We start from the raw sequence: 27,381 nt of genomic DNA, 5'->3' as shown, positions 1-27,381 counted from the left end.
TTTTGCAAAACACCAAGTCTATATTTACATCCACATGTAATAATATACTCAACTAAAGTGAAATACATCATAAATTAAATGAGTAATGTGTGCCTGCTGCTTGCCGACTTCCGGTTCCAACAATTAAAATAGAACAAAATGGAATGAAATAAATACATTAAAAATAAAAAAAAAAAAAAAAAAAGGAAAAAAATCAACAATTTGTACCTCTATATATGCGCTGTTATTTCCAAAGGAACATACAAAACCAGTAGTATCCCAATAGTTAATACTGATGGGCAGAGTGTGTTCTGAAGCACAGGGTGGTGCTGCCATGGAATGGAGTCTTCAGGTCCATTTTTCCATTCCAACCCCAAAAAAAGCCTTGAGGGACACTGTACCAGCATGAAGGGAGATTAAAAACAAACAAGCCTTAGGTCTGTTTGCTGAAACACGTTAAAAAGCAGCCCTGCCCCGAGTGGCACAGGCGGAGCAGTGACAGCCACGCACCCTCCGGGACAGGGAGAGATCACACACAAAAATAGATTAACCCTTTTCCAAGTGAATTCATCTTCAAAAAATAGGCTATAAAAGTGCAAAACTAGGAAAACAAAAATCTAGATTATGTACATATGGCTCAGCTTATGAACAGGAAAACAGGTCAATAGTGTACAATTTCCTGATACACAGCACTTCATTCCATTGCCAGTTTACAGAAACATTAAAAACCAGTCCCATTTACAGGAACCAAGACAACTGGAACATCTCAAATTGCATAATGAAAAAACAAGAGTTTCTAGGTTTTGCTATTTTACATTTGCTGTAGGAGGGAAGAGAGCAAAATGAACAGTGCAAAATATTTAATTTTTTTTGTTTTGTTTTACTAAAATATATGGAAGTCAAAGCCAGGTACAGAAGGAATTAACTCTTAACTACAACTTCATGAGAAGAAACGAGGAAGGCAAGTCAAAATATGCAACAGTTCTGCTTTACTGGCTGGTAACTGGCCATCTTCCCTTTACAAAAATTAAACTGCATGTGCATTAGAAAAAACTCTTGTTGTCTTCACAAAAAAATAAAAGGAGATAGTCTCCCATTTACAGGTTATTTCTCACTCATTTTAAACACCCAGTAGATGCTAAAACTTGACATCAAGAAGCTTCCAAGCACAGTCAAGTAGGCTCCACCACAGCCACATCCCTTTTGAAGTCTGAAGATCCCAAATTCGTATTTCAAGTCTGTTGTTTGCGACTTTACAGCTTTGGACAACGGTGCAAAGAAGTTTTTTTCTCTAAATGTGACTGTGTGGAGCTTAGTACAGAACCAAACATGTGAAACATCGAGACTATTATTGTTTCTCAAGCAAGTCCCAGGGATTCTCTGTTTGGATGGTGGCAGAGGTGTTTTTAAGAGGCTTCTCTGAAGAACAGCAACCAAAGCCAAGAGAAGAATCCAACCACATTTCAGGAAATCCAAATGTCAAGTATTGCCTCATGCTTGCATTTAAAAACATGCTGGAAACAACCCCAGAGAACCAGAGCCCTCCAGCACGTCCTGGTCCTCACCCAGCCACGGCAGATCAGCACAAAGTCAGCACCGTTGCTTTAATGTTCACAACATTTATAAACCGGACAGTTTCAGACAGTTTATTTGGAACTTGGTTTAAAAAACTAACATAGTTCAACAGGAAAAAAACCAACAGATGAGAAACTTTCACTTTTATGAAAAAAGAGCATTAAGCCAACAGGATTTCAACTTCAATATTTACAGTTTACCTGAGGTGCAACGATATATATTCTTTCCAAGAGAAACTCTCCAGCAGCGCTCAAGTATGTAAAAATAGAACTCCTACCTAATATTTGGTCAATTAATTCTAATGAAAAATACTCAAAAGTCAAGGTCAAGATATACGTTCTCCACACACCTTCATAACCCAATTGTTTAGACTACTTTGTATGGCTATTTGGTACAAAATGTTAAAAGAACCAATATTATAAAACTGTAGTGTTTCTATATACAGTACAATCACAGCTTAGTTCAGTAGCTTTCACCGTTTTCTCTTCCTCAGGGGATGAACTGCAGGTGTAACGCCATGGAATATGCACTTGTGTCCTCAGACCTGGGGGAAAGAAAGAAGAAAAAAACCACTAAGTTTGTGGTGTGCAGCTATAAAATAGTACAGCACAGTTTCTGTTGTAAGGAGTGTCTTTACAACAAAGGGAATTCCTTCCACAGCCTTGCTAAAGAATTGGTATTGCCATGTAAGTCTGGATCTTCTATTTGCCAAATAAAAGCTGGCAATCAAATGTACTTTGGAAGATGCTCAGCCCCAAAAAGAATTTCAGGCATGAAATCAAGTTAACAGCACAACCAGACACAACTATGCTTAGCGGGGGGACAATGAGAGCAGTAAGATTAGAAGAATACCAAGAAATCAAAGTGTTTTAGAAGCTGTCAGCTTGATGTTAGATAGCTCTGCTCCCAAAATCTTTCCATAACATCATGTGTGCTGGCCAAAGTGCTACAGCATTCCAGACATGCTCCTTAAATTTGCAAGAGGGAAATTATCTGTAGCTCTGGGTTTGAAAAAGGCAAACAGATCTATTTATTTTCAGTCCCACAGAGCACTTCTGTGCTGAGCAGTGAGGGATGGTGCAAACACAAGGGGGGGGTTCAGGTCTCAGACAGAGCTGCAGCACTGAGGACATGAACTCAAAGCACCAGGGTAAAGATTTCACTGGACCTGCTTCCCTAGGAGGGCACACCCTCCCCTCCCTCAAACAGAGGAAAAACCATCTGGAATCACCTCTGGAGTCACCAAGGGAATCTGTAAGGAAACCCTCAGCTCCCTCTGAAAGCAGCCACCCCAGAGCTGCGGTCGGAGGCAGCCCTGGGTGCTCAGCAGTGGCAGAGTGAGCAATGTCTGCGTCTCCTCGCGGCCCAACCACCACAAGCTCCCCCAGCACCCACCAAGCGTGTCACACGCACTTCCTCTCACTTCTGCTTCCCCACACCTCACTCCTCCACCTTCAGGGACTGACTGAACTTTGACTTTCTGACTTCACTTTGACTTGCTGACTTTCACTGAACACTTCCCCCTGGAACTAATTAATATATTTATCTAGCATTACCCTCCCATTTCTCTTCAAAAAGGAGCATCTCTGTACCTATCAAACAAACCATTACCACTACTCAAAAATCAGTGCTGCTACCCCAGCATTTGGCTGTAAGAAGGAGGAAATTTTTATCTTTTCAGGCTCACACTTTCACAGCCTCCCCTCATGCTGTGCAGGAACCTTTGATGCCACGAGTACCTCATGCAACATTTAAGCAACAATTAGTTCAGAAGGTTTGTTTACCTTGAGTGATTCAGTTCTTCTTGTCACTGGGTCTGAAGGGCGTGTTCCCCATGAAGGGCTCGTAACTTCTCTTCTGCAGCAGATTGCTGGGTAAGTGTTGGTATGACACCGATCTCTTTCCTGGAAAAAAAGTCATTTAAGGCAGTTAGAATTACTTCTTGCTACTCTCAGGTCTGCATCAGCAGCCAGAATCCAAAATACCTTGACTGATCATCTCAAAACCAGGCCTCAAAACTATAGATATTCCTAGTCCTAGAAGAACATTATATGAAATTCAGGATCCAAAATAAATACAAGGAGAATGAAGAAATAATTTAACAACTTTGTGCTAAGTTTTATCCACGTCATGTCCAGGTCCAAATTTTGCTCATTTTATTGCAAGAAAGAAACATCTTTGCTTAACTCATCCCACAGCAGAGGCCTCACCTAAGGAGGTGTAAGTGCTGCACCCTTAATGCCTAATTCAGTTCCTGCCATTTGTCTGAAAACTGAATTTTTCAGTGAGTATTTGAGAGGGAAACTGGGGATACTTCATTGTTGCCATCATGGATTATATGGAACTCGTGACACTTTAAAGAGTGTTAATGCACATTTACTTGCAGACCTTTGTTAAGCAATTTTCAGTCTAGTATACAGGCAGTTTCATGTTTATCTGAGACCATTAATCCAGATTTATATATGTGAAATCAATGCCTGTTCCATATTAAGTCTTACTAGCTTAGGCAAGCAGTCAAAAACACTCCATAAAATTAAGGCAAAAAGTCCAGAAATCATTACTCCCCCAGGATCCAAAAAGCCCAACTGCCATCCATATTCCATGAAAGCTTGCAATGCAGCATTGAAAAAACCTCGAGAGCTTTAATTAAATGAAAATGGCACCGCTAAATTAATATTTCAACAGAATCCACGGAGCCATTGGAGTGTGTCACGAGCAATTGTCTTTAATTTGCAGCCTCTGCCAAATCAATCAGCCAACAGGTTATCCTTGATAACATGTTGCCATTGCAAAGGCAACTAATTTGAGAATAACACAAAGTGAGTGGTTTCAGAATGTTTCTGTCTCTTCAGGGCAACACGGGATGGCAAAGCTTACAGGCAATAAGGGAAGGCATCATGCTTTAATCAAGTTTGCCAAGTGGAACATATTCTCCTGACAACTTGATCCAGCATTTAACATGCGACAGAACATGTTCGGGGGACCTCAAGAATGTTGCCACAAGGCACACGGGCCCTTAGAAGAAGGTTTTGACATCGTGGTTTAGAATATCAGCAGGGTTCGAGAGACAGAGAGCAGAAAGCTGCAGGTCTGCACCTGCACAACTCTGCAGATGGTATCACACAACACGGCTGGGAGGAGTGCAAGTCTACAGAAACTGCTCTAGTTCAGCTTTTTAACGAAAAACAAAAAGAATTTCAATAAACTTTTCAGTCTCCACTCACAATAAAATTCTAACACTGTTACCAGTTGCCTGCCTGTTGCCCTGTACCCTCTCAATAATTATCAAGGTTTGGGTTGGGTACTTCAAGGCGAATTGGTTGAAAAATTAAGAAATTAACCTCACAAACCTACATCTTCCTGTCCAAGGCTTTAATTGAAGTTGCTAAGAAAACCCAATAGAGGGGGGCTTGTTTCACAAGTCTTTCCATGGAGGTAACAGCCATAAAAAGTTGCTTTTCTCGCCCTGAGCCAGCACTGGGTAATGAACAATGAAATCCTCATTTCCATGACAACAATGCTGTCAAATTATCTGCAGCCACAGTTCTGAGAGCTCTAAATAACAAAAAACAGTGCAAAGTTCTTGACTGCAGCACAGCGTCTCCAGGCTTGCACCAAAGAAGAGGAAGCAAAGCCCAGCACAGAGATTTCTCTGGCACAGGTGGAGCTTCCAAAAGAAGAGCCAGGTGGATTCCAGTGAAGTCATTGTTTAGAAATAGAGCTGCATGAGCTCTATTCAGCAGGCTGCCCTGGCCCACACTGCTGACAGCATTTCCCCATCCCTCCCTCACTCACTGATCCCTCTCCACAGCTCATCCTCTCACATCGTCAGGAACCCAAGGTCAGCAACAACACTTGCGTTCCAGGGCACCCCTGTGCAGAACCCAGTGCCCATTTTGCATTTCTCAGAGCAATTCAGGGTACACAGACAAAGCTCTGCATGAAACCAGGAATTAACTCCATTTCCCCACCTCTCCAGTGACCCAGCTGTGGTGCTTTTCCTTCTCCACTCCCTGCCCAGCCAAGACACAAAACTGTGTCACTTTCCCTCACCTTTCCCTATAACCCACTGCGCATTTATATGTAACTGTGATACATTTTTGAAGCCTGCCACATTAAAACAAGCAAACAAAAACCAGAGCAGAGTGAGCAAATAGATTTCTTTTTTCCTCATAAAAGTGGATTCAGTATTTGCAGTTTGCTCTGACCTAAGGGAACACACACCCCTGCTTGTTACCATCCCAGACTTACTTCAGAAGAGCAACTTTACTGCTTCCAGAGAATGGGAGCATTCAGAGTTCAGGAACTTCAGAGACTTCAAGACTACACAGCTCACACAGGCTATTCATTTTTATAATGGGATCTTCGTTTCAAAATTCAAAGTCCTATATTTGTAGCTAAGTCCATGCTGACCTCAGCTTAAATACCAGCTTCTACAAACAGTCAGACAACTGCTTAAATATCACCCAGCACCTTTTAATCTTGGTCTCCTGCTAAGTTTTGAGAATGTTGACCAAGGATAAAACACAAAAAGTATGTATTTTGTAAAAGTACCAGAGTTCTCCCAATACATCACAAATCATTTATCTCTGCTAGGCCCAGAAGTTTCCACAGAGCATTACTACACCATAATTAGAATAGCAGAAATCTGTTGTCTTGATTTAACAAAGTATTCTGTTCCTACTAAACGTTAAACATTAAAAAAAAACCCACTGAAGAGCAGAAGTCGAAGATTTAAATCAGTTTTATGATCTGCTATACATCCTTTTCTGCTCTTGAAGGGAACAATTGTCCACGACAGCTTTTTTTTTTTGTAAGAAGTTTTATTAATATTCCAGATGTCCAAGACTTCTGGCATATTAAGCAGAAAGGCTCATTCCATATCCTGGATTAGTCAACATGTCTGGAGTGCTCTGATGAGCAAACAATGCATGTTTGCTATCAGAGACCCATGACAGAGGGGAGGGGGGAACTCGAGGAACTCCAGATCCCTCTTTAAAATTCAAACGTTCCATGCCTAATTCCCCAAGCCAGGAGTTTGCTGAATCTGGATTTTAAATACAAAATCCAAGCACTGGCTGGACTTGGTGAAATGACATATTTTCAATGCTTCAAGGTGGGTACACACTTATTTCTATCCCATTCACCTCCCTGTGCAGCAGCGTCAGAGATTTGAGGAGGAAGGAGGGACTGACCTTCTCCTGTCGAGCTGGTTACTTGGCCATTGCTAGATCCACAAGAACCATAAAGTGATGCAGAGCTGTATGGCTCATAAGGTTTGAGAGCAGTCAATACGTTGGGAGGATCAACATCATCTGCACTGAGAAGCCCTTGTTTGGTTGGCAGAAGAGAGGATGCGGGTTTGGTGCGAGGATATTCCTGAGGTAGCAGATTTGCATATCTGTTTGCAACACGGAATCTGCTCATTTCATATCTCCTGTAATTAGCCATTGGAGAGTCCAGGTGCTCCACAGCTACCAGAGTAGGTTTCATCCGTTTGGAAGAGGTTTCTCCATAGTCCAGAGTTGCATTGCTCCCAGATTTACTACAGAGATAGTCTCTCCCTCGGTGGCAAGCCCAGCCAGGTTCATTGAGGTGAGACTCCAGAACCCCATTCATGCTGCTGCTGATTAGACCAGACTGAGTCACTGGGGCACCCAGAGCTTTGATTTTAGATTCAGATCTTTTCACTCTGTCCAGTACTGGAGAGATACTGGAACTGGAGTGCACTTCTTGCTGAGGTTGTCTGTAGTTATTTGCCTGAGTTCCAAGATTACTTTGCTGTTTGTGAGACTTGAGGTTACTCGGGGCTGTGCTGCTCGACTCGCTCGCTGAGAAGAGAGAGGCTTTGTTCTGTGGAGGAGTACATTGCTTGGCTTTCCCTGTTTGCAAGGGTTTTTGCTGTGGATTTGGGGAAGCCTTGTTTTTATTGGAATGGAGAGGCAGAGGAGGCACATCCTTGCCCAGCAGGGCCGGGGGGCAGCCCGTGCGCCGGGCCTTGGCCACGGCCTTGCTCCTGTAGCCGTTCTTGTTAACCGTGTCAGGGTTGTACTTGTGCATCAGCCTCTGGTGCATCATGAGGACCTCGGGGTAAAATGTCCTGTAGGTACAGAAGGGGCAAGTGCTGGGGGCCAGCAGGCCTCTGCTTGCAACCACTGAACATTCCTGGGAAGTCTTACTGGATAAGTCCAAGGGCTGCTCGTGACAGTCCACGACAGGTCTGCGTTTGTAGTTCTCAGTGCGTTCTTGCACGTCGTTCACATTTTTGCCACCAATAAAAGCACAGATGTACTGGACATCATCTTCCTCTGATGCCACAGAAGCCTTTCTCTCTCTTTTAGGCTGAGCTTCCTTTGTTTCCTTCTCAGCCTTTAGTTTCTCCGGGTAAGGAGTGGGCACGTTCTCAGGTATTTGATTCAGATTGCTACAAACAGAACCTTTGTTCAATTCCCTGGAATTGTTCTTTACTTTTAAAAAGACTGTGCTGCCTATTGCATTGCTCAAGGACAGAACTTCCTTTTGCTGCTTGGCAGGTGGGCAGCTCTCAGCATCTTTGGCACCATCAAAAAGCCTCTTCAAATTTTTGGTTTCTGGAGCAGCATCAGCAGCCAGTGACAGCGCCGTCTCCTGACCCCGCAGGGAACCTTTGCTGTCACCCTTCCCATCAGCTGCACTGTCACCGTGCCTGTCCTTGTGGTGTCTCTCTAAATGATACCTCAGGGACGTTTTCTGGGCTGCTGCATACTCACAGAATTCACATTTGTACGGCTTTTCACCTGCAACACAGATTTATCAGTAAGTAAGTTTGACGAGATCTGAAGTCTCCATCACAAACACAAGGGAATAATGTGGACTCTAAACCACTAAAATTGATTCTTCTCTCCCCTTCACACACTCTGAAGTCCCAAACTCATCTAAATCATTTAAACAACAGCATCTTAATGCTTTTACTAACTACAGTGACATCTTCTGGCTACACTGGGATGCTTCCACACGCTGGCTACGGATGGAGATGGGAGCTGACAACGTGTCTGGCAGAGATAAGCAAGGAGTGGAACTCTGGGTCAACCCCAACAAGCTGCAGCCCTTGATCATCCCACAAGTGTCCTATTCCCAACACAAACGGGACAGCTCAGCTGTAAACAGAGCTGCTTCCCAAGGAGCACACAGGCAGGCGTAGGAAGGGTTTGTCTGGCTATGCAAAACAAGGAGCTGAGTTGATAAAGAGACTCAGCTTGTCCCCAGGTAGCAGCAGCTGGCAGATAACCAACTTAACACTTGAGAAAGAGGCTGGTTTTTAAACTAAAACCAAACCCTAAACTTTTGCTACACTGCTAAAAGCAGAAAAAAATCTAGAATTTTAAATATATAGTTTCAACAATACTTAATGTAATTAACCCTGTTCAAAAATACATATACTTATGTAAATAATTCAAATAAATTTTAATTGCAATTATTTGATTTTTTTCTTTAGAATTAGAGAAAACTTTGTCCTTACTCAACAATTTTGAAGGCAATTTCTGTTTTTCATAAGCAAAACCAAACATTCCATCCAAGTGGATTCAGCAGATTTCCCTCCCCTCCTCCAAAGGTAAAGCCCCCATTTACCTGTATGAGTTCTGAGATGAATATTGAGGTAATAATTGGAGCGAAAATACTTTCCACAGTAGCTGCATTCTCTGGAGGTTCCGAGGGTTTTAACTTTTGTTCTTTCCAAACTGTCTTCATTTTTATCTTTGGGAGAAAATACAGGCATATTATGAAGAGCAAACGCAAATTTGCAGTCTTGTTGAACACAGTAACAGTGTTTTTTCAAGGAAAAACATAAAATTATGAACTGCTGTCAAATCCTATGGTCTACAAGTAACTTTGAGTAATCAGAGAGCACAAGAGAGTTAAAAAGGTTTCTGTCCAGAACACTGTGGTTTGTGACTGTGACCAAGGAGCCCAGAGAACAAACAAGATGCAAAACAAGGGCTCAAAGAAGAAGAAAAAAAAATTTGTCTTTATTGATCTACAGGATCTTGATGGAGAATGGCCCATCTGAAATACACGGGTTATAAACTGTATTATTTTATTAAAGGAAATGCTTGAATTAGTGTGAGTGGGATGATTCAGACTAAATGTGCTCTGTGCACCACAGCCAAACACAGGGAGGTGGGGAAGGAAGGCAAAGATGCATTTTTTTAATTAATTAATTCTAATGATGATATTATTTCTGTGCTAATCAGTGGAGTGTCTATGTAGAGACACTCCTTAGATTGGATGAAGCATATTTCCTATAAGCATCCTTAGATTTGATGAGTCCTATTTCAATCCATTAATATGGAGTGAGGAAGTGCCAGGGTGTCCCAATGGGTGACCCGTGTATTCCAGGTACAAATCCAGGGATGTCCCAGCGGTTCCACTCCAGTGCAGAGGCAGGAGGTGCCACAGGAGGGCGGCAGGGACGGCGGAATGGCAGAGAATTCACCCAACAACCAGCAGCAGCCACTGCGACTGCTCTGCAGCTTCCACTGAAAACCCAGACAACTCCACTCAATACCCACAGCAAGGCTGACTGGAAACCAGGAGGAGGAAAGAGACCTTTGGTGTGACTAAGAAGTGGGATATATAATAGAGCTTAAAAGAGTTCTTTGAGGTTCCTGCCTGCCGGAAAGTTTCTCTCCTGGAAATGCTGCGTATGGCTCAGCCCTGGCTGACTTGAACAAACAGCTCGTGTCTCCAGAGGTGTGACTCAGCAGCTCACACCAAAATCTGCTCTACTTTAGGATAAGACTGAGAAACAAAACAAGCAACTTCACATTAGGTAATCATTTCATTCCTTTGTTCCTGGAGGCAAAATAAAGGGCTGCACATTACCAGAAATGGCAAAGTCAGCCCTGTGTGGGTGCCAGGACATTCTGTACGTCGTGTCTTGCCTTGAGATTATGCAAGTGTCTGTTCCTGAACTGCCGGCTGGGCGCATGTCACAGAGAAGGGGAGATTAGCTGCCAGACTTTCTTTTTGTCCCCTGACATGCAATCTTTTTCAATTAAGGAATCATTCAGTATCACTTGCTTTTCTGGGACACTGTGACATGCAGAATTAATCCTGGGTAATGTACAGATGGAGGCCATCCACACCGTCAGCAGTCCTTCAAGGCAGAGGAGTTAAAGATGAACCTCTCTTACATACATGTCCACATATTAACAGCCTGTGCCCTGACACAAATGATTCAAACGTGCTGGCTCTGACATTTAGGCTTTCAAATTACTGTTCAAAACAAACACTGAACTTGCAGTTAGACAGAAAGTTTTAAATTACTCTTTACTTCTCAAGGTCTTAAAAACTGCTGGTATTGAGCACTGAACATTTTTTGCCCTTACAAGATACAGGGGGAAAAAAGTGAAACTGCAATTATTTCTTCAAAAATACTCTTTGAAAACATGTGCCGGGTGAGAAGGGATATGGAACACTCCAAAGCGTCCAGTAAAGCTAGAGAGAGATAAGGGGTGAGTAAACAGTGATTTTTTGATTGTTAAACTCATTGTTACGAAAACTATTTCCATGACTCCAGTAACTAACTGCAAGAAGGCCCACCACAACTTCAAAGACCTCAAAATGGCAGCAGCCAAACCTTTCTTTCCCTCTCATTTTTCTCTGTTCCCTCTCCCCCACCATAACATTCCCTATCTAGTTTTTCAACATTTCCTATCACGTTCTGGAAAGATAACAGAAAGGCACAACGCATTCTTTGGCTCTAAGGAGTTCCTAAACAAGTCAGTAAAAGCCACTTCAAACTGAAGTGCTCCCAGTGCTACTCACCTAAATTAATTGTTTCTGGAAGCCCATCTTCAGAGCCATCCTCAGAGCCTCCTTCCATTCTCTCTGCTGCCCCGTTTTCCTCCAGGTTTGCAATGATATCAGCACAGTAGGTCCTGGCAGCAGTGGAAGTCTCTCCATCACCCCTCCGGTCCCTCTTGTGCACTCTGGAGTGAAGGACCAGCTGGTGGTATGTCCTGAAGGCTTTCCCACACTCGGAGCAGTGGGTTGGCTTCTCTTTGTTCTGGGATGATTTCGAATCCATCTCCATAGAAGGCACTTCACCAGCGGGATGTTTCAGTTTGTCCTGGGTTAAGTTACCATTCCCTGTGAAACTGCTGTTTTTATTTACCTTTGACTTCCCTGTAGTTTCAGCCTGGCTACTTTTATTTGCATTCCAAATTTCACAGAGTTCTTCTTTATCTGAAGATGACTCATCGTTGTCTGTACTTCCTTCTTGCCCTGGTTCTTTAATCTGCCCATGGCCAACTGCAATTTTACCTTTGGTAGCCAGCTGCCATGCTTGATACGTGGTGAAAGGATCTAGTTCAGCGATCCACTTTGCAAGTTTCTGCAGTTTGTCCTTTTCCGGAACTGAATTTGGTCTTAAGTTCAAGAACTGGAAAAATTCCTGGTTTTGAGATGTTTCTTCTGCATTGACTTCAGCAGTCACTTGGGGGCTTTCACCATTGGGAACTGATTCTTTGGTGTGCACTTTACTATGCTCAATTAGAGTCTCTTTATTGTGAAATAGGAAACCACAAACCATACAAATTTTGTAAGGTGACGTTACGTTTTCAGTTACGTGCTCCTGCACCACCTCATTTATTGTTATGGGGCCTTCAGAGCCTTGTTGGTGCTTGTTTCTAGAACCAGGTTTTCCAGTGTGTGTTCTCATATGATTTTTGAGGAACCACGGCTCTTTAAATCTTCGCCCACAAACATTACACCAATATGTGAAAGAATCTTTATGCTTTTTCATGTGTGCCTCAATGTCAAAAGCTTTATCAAACGTCTGCCCACAAACTTTACAGCTAAGTTCTTCACTGTCCTGCTCATTGCTCGGTGAGGGTGAGTTGGTTCTTACCTGACATTTATCCAGAGGACTGAGATACTCTGCTTCCACCCTCAGCACGGCTGGCTCACACAGCGTGGGCCTGTGCTGAGTTAACACGTGCTTCCCCAGCTCTTCGGGGTGCTTAAAACTCTCGTCACAGAACATGCAGTCCAGGGGCATGCAGCCCTCAGCCTGCATGAGGAACTTCTCCTGCAAGCTCTTGTAGGAGATGGTGTTTGTCCCTTTTATTGTCATGGAGGCATCGCTGTTCTCCATCTGGGCACCAACGGCGCTGGCTATTCCATCGGGTCCGTCCATGTATGCCAGGAGAGGCTGCGTTGGCATCTTTCCTCCCTTCTGCTCCCTATTACATGTCTTAGTGGAAGGCTGCACTTCTTTGGGGGTGCTCCCTGATCACAGTAAGGACACTTGTAGAGTTCTCCAACATGTGCTTACAAGTCTGCTGACCTGGAAAACCTCTGCCAGGAAAAAATTTTTTTTTTTTTCCCCCCCACCAGCAAAAAATTATTTCTTCTTCAGCTTTATGTGCTTCCACACATCCCAGCAAATGTATCCAAAGGTTCAGTCAGTGATGGGATGAGGTTTTTCTGAATTGTTTCTTCAGCTTTTTCAAGTCTACAGATACAGTCAGTTGCACTTAGTTTTGTTGTACAAACATTTCAAATAGTTGCATTGGATAAAATACACTCAAGGCCAAGTTCAGTGCCACAAAGAACTCCAGCACCTGGGAAAGAGAGAAAAGAGTTAGTCAGACTTTTCAAAATAGAAGTATTGTCTCCCAAATAATGAAAATATTAGGGCTGAGAACCATCAAGTGCTTTAGAACAAAGCGTATTTTTAAGAGCCAATGAGGGATAGGTAGAAGGCACTTGGTCGCTTTTCTACCTGCCACAGCTGAAATCGTTTGGTCTTGAACATCCCTCTGTTTACAGTTGTTATTTTCTTGCAAGACTTTCTCTGTCCCTTCTAAACCTGCTCTTACCCAGTTATACAAAGCTGCTGAAACCGTATTTCAATGCACTCCTGAATTCATAACAAACGTAGCAGCCCAAGTAACCTTTCCTTGAACCTGTAAAACCACAGCAAAACTTCACTTGTTTGTCCTCTAAAGGCTGTTGAGCAAAAGGCTTTTAAGACCAGACAGCTTGGAATCAGCTTTTATAGTTCTGGTACACAGGAAATGTCAGCACAAATCTTTGTATTAAGAACTATTCACCAGCCCCACTACTCAAAGCTTTTCCTATCACCCACAAATTTACAATGTCTGTGACAGTTTTGGGCTGGTACAATAAGAACATCTCAAAGTTCAATATGAACTAATGACACTGTTTCTTCAACAGTGGTTCAGTATTTAAATCATCCCAGAGCCCAACTATTACATTATAAGAAGAAAATTCTTTAATCACAACTCCCATTTAAATCTCTATGTCTACTAAAGTTGTAATGTCTGCTAGCAGCAACTTCATGGCCACCACTCTTTGGGCTGATAAAGCAGAGTTCTGTGGAGTTCAGGACTCCAGTTGATGAAATTTTTGGATAAAGGAAAAGTCTAGCAAACTAATACAAGACTAATATAAACGGCAGAGAAATCATTCCGAGACATTTCCAAATAAAGTAATAGCTAATGAAAAGAATTCATTCAAAATCTGACTCAAACTTTGGCAAATTATTTCCTAAGAGCCAGCTGGTCAGTGACCACATGACTTGAATTAATATGCCCCAAAACACATAATGCTCTATAGCTCTTAGAGCAGAAAACATGGACACAGTTGGGGTTTAAAATTCACCTCAACTTCCACCTCTGCCTTGCTTTTATAGGGAAAAAAATGAAGCATTTTGCTTTATTTGACCCAAAGAAAGGACAACAATTCAACCACAGCCCTGCAACAGTAAGGTTTCCAGGAGAAGGTGCTGTAGCAGATAAAAGACGTGGTTATCAGTTGACTCTCAGCAATTTCTGATCAGAAAAATTTCTGAACAGAAAAAGGTGGGCATTAAATCTAAAAGGCATTAAAGGCATTAAATCTAACACCATTTCAGTAGAAACCAGCCCAGGCAAGAGAACCACCTAAGGAAGGAAGGCTCAGAACACACCGGCAGGAGTCAAGGATCCAACATCTCAAACCCTTCACCCACTTCCTGCAGCCTTGCCCTGAGAACACTCCTTGCTTTTAATTTGGAAAGCCAGCACCTCCTTCCCATCATGCAGACCACAAAATCCTGGGGCCTAATGAAGATGGGTAAAAATAGAAAATAAAATAGAAAATAAAACACCACCACACGAGAATGCCAGTAACAGGAGAAAATTGTTGTTGCCAGCTGCTTCTCTTTCATTTTTTTCTGCTTCTCCAAAGCCTAAAGTCTCTTCACTGCCCAGTCCTCTAACCCAGGTTTACACAACCAGCACATTTAATATCAAGACACTTCTAAGTATTTTTTTATCCCAAGTTGTTTCAGGCCTGGGCCAAAGACTTACTCTAAGCTAAACACAAATGGAGGATCTTGCAGGGTAAGGGGGAAGTCTGAGAGGTAACAAATCACTGCTGATGGTGACAGAACCTGGATTTTCTGCAGCCAAAGTCTCTTTTCTAACTATGCCCTTTATCCCCGTTTTCAGTTTTATCACTGCCATGATTAAAACTTCCTCTCTGCACAATGACTCAAAAACCTCCTGTAACAGGCAGGTTCAGGCTGAGGGGTGACACTTCTGCTGCTACTGCAGCCCTTGCCTTTCTCCCTTCCCCTCTCAGCTCAGACCTTCCCTCACTCCCTGTAGGCAGGTGAAGGAGCCATAACCAAAGTTTGAAGCTCAAGTATTCAAAAAACTTTCCCTTTTGTAAAACTAAGGAAAAAACATATCAAAGGCTGCTGGTTAGCATGTTTTATACTTCATGTTTCAACTTGCCTTTTCGTTCTGTTTCTACTGGAGTTTTAAGAGGTATTTTTTACCCAACATGCTGCAGCAAAGCTCAGTGAGTATCTGCCTGAAAATAACTTAAGTTCCAAACTAAAAAAAAAATCCAGGCAAGATTAAAAAAGTGGAACAAACTTAGGAGTTGACTGCATTTGCTTTCAGAGCCACAGGGAAGTGCTCTGCAGGAAGAGGTGGAACAATCATCCTACAGACAGGCCAGAGGCATTTCTGGGGCATGAAGGCAGATCCAGAGCGCAGTGCCTAAAGTCCCACAAAGTGAACTGCTGGAATTCATCATCCACTACTTCCTTGCTCATGTCTACAAACAGAAAAAGCCAATTAGGGTTTGTTACGCTCCCACTTTGTGGCACTACAACAAATACACAATAGAGCAACAAGAATTAAGTCACTGGAGAAAGGGAACAGATGAGAAGCAGCAAAATCCACCCTCAGTGTCCTGTCCTTCATGGCATTCTGAGGTGAGGTGAGAGGAGGGACAAGAGAGCTCCTTCTAACATGGGCTACCACACATGGCCCTACCCAAACCCAGCCTAGGATAAAACACTGTGACAGCCTTAGCTCCAGATTCATTAGAATTTAAGGGACAGGCACAGATCACATCTAGGGAAGGCCCCAGGTTGGTCACTGATGTGTGAAAAATCCACCTCAATCAATCAATAACATTTTCTCTGATAAGTCTTTGGAAACAGGGCTGCTTCAATCCCATCTCAGCTGTCTGACAAATAAAACCTTGTCCTCACAACCACACAAACACAGTGTACAACCAACACCTGGGTCACGAGAGGAGTTCAACAAGAGCTTGAGGCCAATTTTAGTGGCTATCAGTAGGTCTGAACAAGCCCTTTGGAGACTTCTGCCATGGATCAAAGCACTTTGCACCCTCCACCAAGCTGTGCTGACTGCTCGGCGCTCTCACTGCTTTTAATAGGAGGCTCTGAACAGCTCTAAGAAGCAGCCACAGCTCATCCTCTAGGCAGCATTGCAAACAGAGCAAGATATTCCTGTTTCAGGAATCTGAAATGCCTCTTTGCAGCTCAGGCAGCTATTGCTCTTGGATATGCAGAAGAGAGCACCTACAGACCAGGAGAAAAACTGCAGGTAGCATTTCTGAAGAAAAGTGCAGATGCAACTAGACAGGAATATATTTAAACTGAGAAGATACAATAGAAGTACTGGAGTCAGGAAGTGAGTTAGAAAGCTGTACTCTTATTCTGCATCTAGTGAGTACACACCTCACTCTGATTAGATCCACAGCTTTTACAAGTAGGCAGGATTTTATGCTCTTGCTGTTCAGACAAGCCAACACATGCTGGAACTACAACCCAGATACCCCCACCAGGATTTTATCCACTAGTAACAAACCTCTCTTCCTACTGAAGACAGTATGCCTTGGATTTGAGGACCAAAACCGCTTATTAATTACATTCCTGTTATTCAAAACCCCGTAGGCAGCAGGAAAACTGTCCAGAGTTGCTTCAGTTCTGTTGCTTCCTTAGAAAAGTAGACAACCTGCAACACTGTGACTGTGGCTGAAGGTCTGTGCATTAACAAATAAAATACAGTACCTGGGTTTCTTCTGCCTTCTTTCACTTTCAGAAGACAAAAGGACACACCAGTATCAGAGATACTGAGTAAAGGAAGAGAACAAAACAGGAAATCCTTCCTTCCAATAGCTGCAAGCGATAAACTCGCTACAGATGAATTCAAGGTTGAAAATATAGAATGAATTAGCTCCTCACAATAAAACAAGTCAAGAAATCCCACTTGTGACTTCCCTGCCCATCTGTAAATGTCCCCCTGTCCCTCCTGCCCAGTCCAGGGCCCACAGGTCCCAGGGGCTGCTCCAAGAGGAGTGAGCAGGGCAGGAGGAACCTGCACAGCACCCCTGGGATTCTCCTGGAGTGACCTGTTCGGAAGTGACCAATTCCTCTCAGTTCCAGGGTGCCACCTATTGCACCTGATGCAACTAGAAATATATTTAAATGGAGAGGTTTTAGCCTGAGCATTTAGCAAACTTCAGCTCTCAACTGAGTCATCCTTGGCTAAGTGTTTCAGCAGGTTCACAGCGATACCCATTGTATTTATAAACACCACAAAACACACATGAAGATTCCACTGGACAGATGAGAACATCGTGTTTTCATTGCACTTGCCACACAACCTAAGAACCACACCAAAACCCTGCTGCATTTAAATGGATTATTAAAACAGAGAAAAGTTTAATTAAGTGCCTGTAGAGGAATTTAATTTATTCTTATTAAATTACACAACCAAAGACAACATATTATGGTCTTTAAGATTTCTTTGGGAAATGACCTATCAGGAGTAATTTTATTGCATTTCTACTTCCTGCATTTCAAAATTTCCCTGAATATGTAATAAAAACATCTAGACACACCTTTCGGAGAATAGCAAGTCTAACCATTGAACTTCCCATTTTAAACACATTACAGAGGCACTGGGAATAAAAGTTGCATGGCAAGTCTCAGGAAAAACAACTATTCCCTGCTAGTTTTGTGCTGCAAAGCTATTGTTAAACTGTAAAAAGCAAGGTGGAACAATTACAGAAGTTAAAGTAGTTGCTGCAACACTTTCTGAAAAAGAGAAGTGAGAAAACTTGAAGAGTTACAGCCAAATCCAGGACACTAAAGTTACTTTTCTGCTCTGGCAGATAAAAACTCAGACCCAACTACCTCAACAAACTCTTAGATTCTCAAATTCAAGGCCAGCAGCAAAATTACCGCTGTTCAGCTGACCAGCTTCTTCCAGCTGCTGCAAATCAACCACCTTAATTTTTACTGGGTCTATTGGACTTGAGAAACTTATATGTAACTCTCATTTCCACTTATAAAAACCCTTCCGTTTTCCTCATGTTTCAAGAAGTTTCAGGATATCAAGAGTCATTTTACATGAACTGTTCTTTCCTCTTGGTGTGTTTATGCCCCAGAACAGATTGCTGGTAAATAGATTTTACACTGCTGATTGCTTATTGGAAATTACAAGTTTAACACCTTTTTTTTAAAATTATTTCAATTTCAAAGATTTGCTGTAGTTGTTCCAGTTCTGCCTAAGGAACATAGATAAAACAAGCCAGTTAACATCACTTTTTCCTCACTGAGACCACAAATAAAAACTACCTTATGTATATTATCTTATTTATCTGGGCACAGCTGTATTCAGGTGTAACACTGATCACAGGCAGAGCAGCTCACGCATAAATAAACACAACTTCAAATCCTCAAATAAAACCTGAGATGAGGCTGAACTTCATCTTATTTAGAACGTTTTTTAATATAAATATATATCAATGCATAAAACTAAGGCAGCTGCACCACACCTACAAAGTTAAGCACAAATACCACCCTAAAACAGTTCCTAACAATATTCACGAGCCCCAGGATTTTGAGATGCCCCTTCAGTGTCCTGGCCATCTGTAATGTCTGCAGAAGCCAGCAGTGACCCCAGCTCCATGTTGGGGGCAGTTCTGGTGTGCCCTGGCATTCCTAAGTTCCCACGCTTAGTCAGAAATTGAAGCCAAGTGTCATTGTGAGGTTCTCACTCACCATCTGTCCCAAAAGGTGAGTCAGATTTCCAAAATCCACGGCCTGAAATTTCAGGGCTGTCTCTGCAGGTAGCAGGGCTTTATGGCAACCACGGAACTTCCTTTCTGCGCTTAAGCAGAAATGCATGTGTCACACTTCAGGCCAGGAGGGGGTTTCCTCTGTGAGGCAGAAATGCCTCTGCTACCCCAGTCTGCAGGAGGGATAGTCCCTAAATTTAGGGAAGATGATGCAGTATTTGCGCCACAGACCATGACCTTATTTCTCAAAGAATACAAGTATCCATTGCCCGTGAATCAAACGATAACACTGGAAAAGTTATAAAAGCCAGCCCAGATAAAACCTGATTTTGCAGACCAGCACAGAAGCCAATGAATTATTCCTCATTACTGGGCATTCTGCTGCTTTCTAGGGAGGGAAACAGCTACTCCCATCTTTTAACAGTAGATCATTTCACACAACTTCCCAGAGTGTTCTTTGTTAGTAGAGGAGCACGTGAGCGATCCCAATGCTGCTTCTCATCCACACCGAGCCTTTTATACCAACTGTGCAAGCACAAAACTGTTTTTAATACTTTGTTAACAGTTCAGCCTGATAAAGAACTACCACAAGCACTTGTAAAGGAAATGGAGATTCAGGGGGAGGAAGGGGAGGAAGAGAGTTGTTTGTTTCAGTTGCAGGAAAGATCAAAACGAAGATGTTCAGGTTGAAAAGAGAACATAAAAGATGACCCTAAACTGGAATTTCCACTCCCTCAATCTGCAAATTTAAGTCCCTCTCGTTAGTCTTCATCCTTCAGGCTTGAAGATTTCAAAGTTATCCTAAACTTAAACTCTTAGAAAGGTTTTTGTGGCTTATCCTTTTTATCCTCTCTAAGAGAGAAGCTCAGTTACAGTCCCTTCTAACAACACCACAGAGATTTCCAACGCAGTGATCCTAAAACAATTCACAAGAACACAACCAAAGTGAGACGTATACAGAATTCAACACTGTTATTATCCAGGCATTTCTGCACACACACTTCAGAAAGATTCTGTGTTGAAGGCCCTTTTGTAGTCAGATAAAGCAGACACACATGCGAGTCATTTTCCCCCTGAAGTCTCGCAAACAGGATTTTAATCACCAGTGGAAAATAACTCATAGTTAATAATGAACAATATTAGGAAAGCTCCCTCCCCCCATCTCAGACATCTATACTAATAAAAACAAAGGATATCCTCTTTCTCTAAAAAACCTTTTCCTGTGGAGTCCCTTTTTCTTGAAGGCTATATGTCTAACTGTTTTGGCAGAGGATGGATGAGCTGAGTGTGTCTCCTCAGTGAACTGAATGCCTCTTCTATCAAAAGATGCAATCAGGCCTTTTAAAGCAGGGAACATATAAGCTTGCAGCATTTTGCACATGTTTTCCCTCCACTGAGCAAGAGCAAATATAAAAGAGACTAATTCTTGGCATTAAAGGAGGAAGCACTACAAGTAAGTATTGACTTTTAAAGTTCAGATGGACTGCTCAAACTGCTGGATTTTTTTCCTTTTCCCCCCGATTAGGAGAGAATTTCTCAGGAACAACAAAACCAAAGTGTACTTTAGACAACAGAAGTGGCCAATACCTGCTGTACAAAAGCTGAAACACACAAGAATAATCCTATTTTAAATAAGTCTGAGACACATTTCACCATTGCTATAGGATGATGCAACTTCATTAAATCAAGAAGTTACATGCACTTAAACTGGCAATGACCCCTTACCTTACAAAACAGTTTATTGTTCTCTCCACAGCAGGTAAAGGCTCTGAGTGGAATGAGTGATACATTTTTATTGTTGAGTCAGTCTCACCTTACACAGACTGCCTTGTATGTTTACTCTTGGTTTTCATTTAGAAGAAGGTATTTTCAGAGACCTTAAAAGCAAATTTGACTTTTTTTACTTCTTGGCAGAGGGATGTAAGGTCTCTCCAGCAGCCACAACTACAAAGTGGTAAATTCAGTTTACCAAATTAGACTTAATTCCTTATTACTCAAGAGCCAGGAGTTCCTCTGTAGCAATTACAGGCAAGTTGCATCCCTTTGGGCAGCATAGGTGAAATAACAGGAAAAGAGACTATTTTACTATTCCTGAAGTTGAGAGAAGTGGTCACTTCCAAAGAGTTCCCTTTGTTAAGGCCATTAATGTGCCCTAGTGCTCTCACCTGGCTTCAACTCTGAATCCAGCTCTGACCCAACACAGCTCAAACTGCTGCACCTTGGAAGGAACTGAGCAGTATCTGATCCCTCTCCTCTGCAGAGCACTTGGAAGTTGTCACTCTCAAACACATCCACAATTAGGTGCTTGCAAAAGTCAGTCTTGAAAGATGGAAATAGATACAGAGTGCAGGGAAAAGACATTTACTTGTAGTTCAGTCATTCCCTGGACTAGCATCTGAAGGTACTAAAATACAGAACTGATAGAAACAGACACTTCAAGCAGTTGCCTCCTTTCTCCCACGCAGGTGGGAGATCTCCCAGAGACTGATGCAGACTTTTTAGTTACCCAGCCTTACATTATCCCTCACCAGTGGGCTACAGGGGTGTGTGGGATGATGTATCCAACAGCCTGGGCTGCACAGGGCCAAGCTGGCCTGTAAAGGAGAGGCAGCATCTGCAAGAAATTGAGCTTCAAAACAGGCAACTACAGTTCCCAGTTTTGTCAGCATAAGAACAAAAAAATGTTAGAAACAAACAGGAAAGGTGAACAAAAATTGAGGCTTCTCTGGGCCACCTTTACATCCATTTTCCTTACACTGTACCAAACATCATTCCTTGGTGTAAATCTAAGCAAATCTAATTTTGCTTCTTCCTGAGTACCAAGAGAAGCTAAGAGAACCTCAGGATTTCACCCGAACAGTTCTCAACTATCACAATAAAGTGTAAGCACAGCACAAGGGCCTCAGTTTCCCTGATGCAGCTCAATCAGAGGCAAACTGCACTCCCTTTATTACAGTGAGAATGCAAGTGTACCTATTGCGCATAAACAAACTCAGACTTTGATACTTTTAGTTACATAAAATCTGCAGCACATAGGAAAGCACCATCCAGTCAATTATTCACTTCTGCTTGGATGGTTTTTTGCTCCAATCTTGAAGTCACCCTGATCTACATAGATTTCCCTGCATATCCTAACCACATTTCCTCTTGTACTTTCTTTTGAAATCCTCAAGGCAGGCTGATAACCAATTCCACCTCATTGTGTTTCCAAACACGTATGTCACCTGTATTTTTAATTTCAAACTCATTTTTCCAGGCGTGTACCCTGTTCTACTTTGAAACTGCAAAGCCTGCTCTTATCACAGCACTTAAAAAAAAAATGGAGAAAGAATCAAGAGTGCTAGATTTATGATAAGCTATAAACTGTGCTCTGACCAAAGTCATATGATTGTAACAGTAGAAGTTTTAATGTATTTTTCTCATTGACATACACCCACATTTGGCATAAACAGGCTTCATCAGCAACAAAAGGATATTATTTGGCAATTTCACTGAAGAAAAAAAAAAAGTTCATTTCTAAAAGCAAATTATTTTGAGAGAGCAACTTTCTGTTTGGAACCACATAAAAACCAAGTTAAGTTTATACACTGAAAAATCTTTTTTAATCCTAAAATACAACATGTGTTGAGAATCTTACATAGCTTGGTCATATCCTTTTCCTTACTTTTGTATTCAGTTGCAAATCTCTTGTGGAATGAGTCACATCTCTCTCAAAGCACGCATACAGTAGTCAGCAGAATCCCCTCAGCACATTCATGCACCAGGAAGAAAAACTTTTTTGTTCCTAAAGTCACCTTAAAAAAAGGGGGGGGTGGGGGGAAGTAATCAGAAATGCCCCAAAGTCGGTTGAAAGTAAAAAGCCATTTGCAAATAATGCAGATATGAGATGTGGGAAGTCTCTGAGGGGGGCTGTAAATGCAGAGTCTCCCCAGTGAGAGCTGAGCTGGCACATGGCAGCCCTACTGCAACCCAAAGCACTGTCCTGCTATATTTAAAGACAATACCTCAACAGTTACGTATTACAACATTTGAAGTGAGATAAATAAGCATAAGACACAGGCAAATATCCTTGGTTATTTAATCATCCTGAAAGCAGCGTGGAAATGTGAGGCTGAGTTCAAAGGTCAAACTCTTCTTTCAGCTTCTTGCAAAGAAAAGAAAGCTCAGCCCATTTTACCTTGGGGAAAGGGGGGCTGCTCTTTCCATATGCCAGCATTTCATAACACAGGAAAGAGGGAGTGTATTTACATATACACTGGATGGACTCTTTTCCTAGGACAATGCATTCCCAATCAAGATTCGGGTTAGAAAGAGCTGGGACAACAGAAAGTCCCAAAGAACAAAGGGAAGTTAAAATTTACTTAACACTTCCCCAGAGCTTCTTAATTGCAAACTCTCAGATTTTTTTGTAACTAAAAGTTTACTGTAATCACTGTTTTGAAAGTCTAAGTGAAACCCACAGTTCCCTTTTAAAATAATTTTCCCCTGATCACAGTAAGAACTTAGCACTTTGTATAAAATATCATATTAATCTATCAACATAGTTCTAAATGAAAACACAGTGGTAAGAGAAGATCTTTCTGAAGGTTAGAAATAAGTGCTCAAAAAGGAATTTTTGGAGTGTGATCTAATGAAAGGGGAAACCAGAATCAAGCAGCCTTTTGTGTAAGACAGTCTGATAAAAAGGTGCAAAAGTTTATTATCTCCCTCTCCTTCTAGCCCCTACCCTAAATCCTGCTCTCCCCATCCCTCCACCAAAACAAAGCAAAACCAAAAAACATTATTCACTTAAAGAGGGAAAAAGAGAAATTCTCCAATGCAAAGCCTGGAAGCCATTCTCTAAAGACTACTTAATATGAAACTTTGTTTACAAGATACCAATACAGCCTCCTTACCACACTCAAAACCAGAAAACATCCACTTATTTGAAGAAATGCTTTTTCTATTTTGATCAACAAGAACGTCGGTATTCATTTAAATTTTAAATTTGGCCCCAGCAGTGCCATATGAATGCTTTAAACTCATCGATGATATGCACTGTTTGAGAATGTTTAAACAAAGGAAGTAGGAAAAGCCTTAAAATACACAGCAAAACTTAATGGCTTCAATTTTTAAATATATCCTGATTGCAGCATGGCAAAATTATTCTCTTATGCTCACAGTCAGCCTTCAGAAAGAGTAAGTGCAGTCAGTAGAGTAATTTGTCCCACTGGAAATTCTGTATAAAACATCTACCTAAAATAAACAAGGCTTCGCTGCAAGAATCGTCAGTTGCCATTAAGGACACACCTTAAAGTTCTTACCACACAGTAACTAAACAAGTACTAACTAGTGGGGACTGTTTGCTACTTTTGTCTTAAAAGTTAATGAGATCAATTCACCCCTCAGTATCAGATCCTCAGATCATTTTCTTCAAAATGCAGCAGGCAAACAACCCCCAAAACACGAACATCCAGGCTTTGAGTGGCTGATGTGTTATCAGCAAGCCTGAGCTTCTTGTAAAGGCGAATAGAAATATTCACATTTAAACCTGACACCACGTAATAGTAAAAGGTAAAATGCTGAACTGCTCAGAATCTGGAGCTCTGGTACTGGAAGGCAGCTGTTGTTCCCCTGCCTTTTCTTTTGTTGTGCTTAATCTCATGTCAAGTCATTCAACCAACTCCAAAGCGATGAAGACATAATTGAACAACCTTAACTAAAAACTGAACTACTGCTCCTAAATCGCCATATATGCTGTTTAAAGATTAAAAAAGACTAACATATGAGAACGAATCCACAGAATTTAAATCAGCAACTCTGGTGCATGCAGAAGAGTTGCTTGGCTGGAGGCCAAGCCAATCAATAACCACTGTAATAACCATGGTTCTAAAGTTATTTGTTTTTCATATTCACCACCCTGAAAAACTTAAAGGCTAAACTTGAAAACTCAGATGCTGGTGTCAGGAAAGAGCTGTGAGATCGAAAATCCAAGTATTTTGCTCAGCATGACGAGATTGCTCATTAAAAAAAAACACGTTGCAGAAAGATCAGTGATCACAAAGCCACATTCCTGCTACAGATCTTAAAATATTGACTCAGTTACAGAACTAGTAAAGGGGAAGAAAAAAAAACCCTCCTCCACCCTCTCCCTCTTCCCTCCCCCTCTGCCAAAGAATGCAGTTTATCCTACTTATTTGCAACTGTCCTTTTCTATTATCCAAGGAAAGGCTGAAACCTCAGTGTGGACATCCCAAATTAAAGTCTAAGTCGTATTCCCAAACCTCCAGTTAATAAGAGCTCCTAAGAGCAATAAAACATGGCGTTAAAGCATTTGCAAGCCATTGTCATAGCCCTGTGCTCTGATACCTTTGCAGCCACAGAACCAGCCCCCACCAAGCATGGAAGCATTGGTCAGCAAGTCAATGCCTGCTATTCAACTTGTAGTTAGGCGTTTTATTTCTGTGTCTTCCAGATCATATCACTCCTGCATTTCACGGCCTAATAAAATGTGAAGAATGATATGCTCCCTTCTCTCCCCCCCTCCCGCATCTGAAACTGCGTTATTTCCCTCTCTTCTTTTTCACACATTCTTACAAAAACTTCCCTTTTCACATACTTCTATAAGAAAATATTTCACTGCAGCTATACTTCAGTTCCTATTTCTATTTTCGATTTTCACTAGATTCTTCTGCTCCTGCCTCCCCCTCAAACCCACTGGTAGAAACTGATGTAGTTTTAAAGCTCTCAAGGTCATTTCAAAAATGAAAAAAAAAAAAAAAGTTGCCTTAAAAAAAACCCCTTTAAACACACAACCCCCCTAAACTAAACCCTTTTCACATTCAAACGCCTTTCATCAGCAGATCAATAACCCAACAGAAAGATTTTTGTTCCCCACCACTTCAAAACTATTACACTTCAATTCAAATACTTACTGGGAGTCACACAGCACATTTTATGGGATGGCTCATTAGAGAACATACAGATCTTACTTTGGGTGCAGGTTTTCTGTGTGGGAGACAAACAAACAAAAAAGGCCTCACACCCCAAAACAGAAAGTCCAGGGGGTATCACGGAACAGGAATGAAATCCAATCTGTGGATATTCTAGAATTTTATTGTCCTCGCCTGGCAACCTCTTTTGTTGCTTGAGAAGTCAGTTGAGGCTTATTTATTTATTTTCTAAACTTCCTATTCCCCTTTAAAAAAAAAAAAAAAAAAAAAAGGAAAAAAAAAAAAGAAACACGATGCTAAATAAATGACCGGGAAGGCTTCGGTCTTGGAAAGACAAAGGTAAATGAAACAAAAACTGGCAAAACGGATCAATAAACTTTTCATTAACAACCCCCCCCCGCCCCCCCCCCGCCCCATGAGCCACTTACTACAAATCCTTCTTCCAGGAACATCTTTGACTCACAAAGAAATAGTCTCTTGTCGCTGCACACCCCCACCCCGGCCGAGAACCGGCCCCGGCCCCGGCCCGGCGCCTCGGGGGGGCCCGAGCGACCCCCCAGGTGTTCAACGGCAGCGCGGCCCCGTCCCGGGGGCGGCAGGGGAGGGGGCGGCGGCGGCGCGGCGGCAGCGCGGGGCCAGCGCGAACTTTGGGGTGGGAGGGAGCTGGGGAAGGGCTCCGGCCGCCGCCGCTCCGCCCGCCCCGCGCTGGGGAGGGGGCGGCGGGAGGGGCCGCTACCTGCGGCCGCGGGCGGGGCCGGCGCGGCCACACACACCTGGACCTTCCTCCGCCCCCCCCCGGCCCCGCGCTGCCCTTCCTCCTCCTCCTCCTGTCCCCCACGGCCGCCGGGACAGCGCGGGGACGGGGGGCTCTAAGCCCCGCTTCCAACCGGTGCAGGGGGGGTGCGCCCCATACCCTTCAGACATCCCGGCGGCAGCGGCCCCCCCGCGCTCACTCGCACAACCGGCCCCTCACGGCAGAGGCCGCCCGAGGGACGGGGCTGCGCCTCCCGCAGGTGCCCCCGGTGGGGCGGAGGAAGGTGAGGAGGAGGAGGGGGCCCGGAGCCCCCGGCAGGTGCCCCCCAGCCCTGCCTCACCTGACCGAGGCGCCGCGGGGGAGCGGCCGCGCCGCGCTCGGGGCACTGTTTGTAAACGGCTCCGCGGCAGCTGTTGCTCGGGCAGCCCCGGGCCACGCCCCCGCCATGGGCCCGCCCCGCGCCGGGAGCACGCCCAGAACGGGGCGGGGGCCTCCGCTGGCCACGCGCCCCGCGCGTTTCAATCAACGCTGGCCACGCCCCCGCGGCCACGCCCATCGGTGGCCACGCGCCGTCCCTCAGGCGGGACAAGGGGCGATGGACGCGGAGCAGAACGCGGCCCATCGTGAGGAGAAACTTCTGCCCATGGAGCGTGGCAGAGCCCTGGGACTGCCCCAGGGAGGGCGTGGAAGTCTCCTTCTCTGGAGATGTCCCAAACCCACCCAGACGCGTTCCTGTGTCACCTA

The 27,381-nt window shown here is 43.1% G+C and overlaps 1 protein-coding gene across 4 annotated transcripts; it reads right to left on the bottom strand.

The window, feature by feature from the left end:
- ZNF217 (zinc finger protein 217) lies at positions 1-27,063 on the bottom strand. Of its 4 annotated transcripts, none has more exons than XM_039563468.1 (6): positions 26,978-27,063; positions 11,362-13,160; positions 9,163-9,288; positions 6,750-8,330; positions 3,339-3,458; positions 1-2,098 (listed from the first exon to the last, which is right to left on the bottom strand). In XM_039563468.1, exons 2-5 carry the CDS (start codon positions 12,758-12,760, stop codon positions 3,349-3,351), a joined length of 3,216 nt encoding a protein of 1,071 aa, XP_039419402.1. In that variant the 5' UTR covers positions 12,761-13,160; positions 26,978-27,063; the 3' UTR covers positions 1-2,098; positions 3,339-3,348. The 4 variants fall into 4 exon arrangements, with proteins under 4 accessions (XP_039419402.1, XP_039419401.1, XP_010395094.2 ...); XM_039563467.1 differs by lacking the exon at positions 26,978-27,063 and adding an exon at positions 26,312-26,487; XM_010396792.4 differs by lacking the exon at positions 26,978-27,063 and adding an exon at positions 25,866-26,092.
- Positions 27,064-27,381: the final 318 nt, after the last annotated feature.

Source organism: Corvus cornix, chromosome 20, assembly GCF_000738735.6.
Source record: "Corvus cornix cornix isolate S_Up_H32 chromosome 20, ASM73873v5, whole genome shotgun sequence".
Taxonomy (NCBI): Eukaryota; Metazoa; Chordata; class Aves; order Passeriformes; family Corvidae; genus Corvus; species Corvus cornix.
The sequence above is the reverse complement of the archived record's forward strand: the minus strand, read 5'-3'. Positions and strand labels throughout refer to the sequence as shown.

Bases quoted from the DNA above. Each gene is read 5' to 3' on its own strand.
- ZNF217 (XM_039563468.1), bottom strand. From the start codon at position 12,760: ATGCCAACGCAGCCTCTCCTGGCATACATGGACGGACCCGATGGAATA. The intron at 9,289-11,361 runs GTGAGTAGCACT...TTTCTCCCAAAG, and splicing joins TCCAGAAACAATTAATTTAG to ATAAAAATGAAGACAGTTTG. The intron at 3,459-6,749 runs GTCAGTCCCTCC...CTTTTTTTCCAG, and splicing joins AACCAGCTCGACAGGAGAAG to GAAAGAGATCGGTGTCATAC.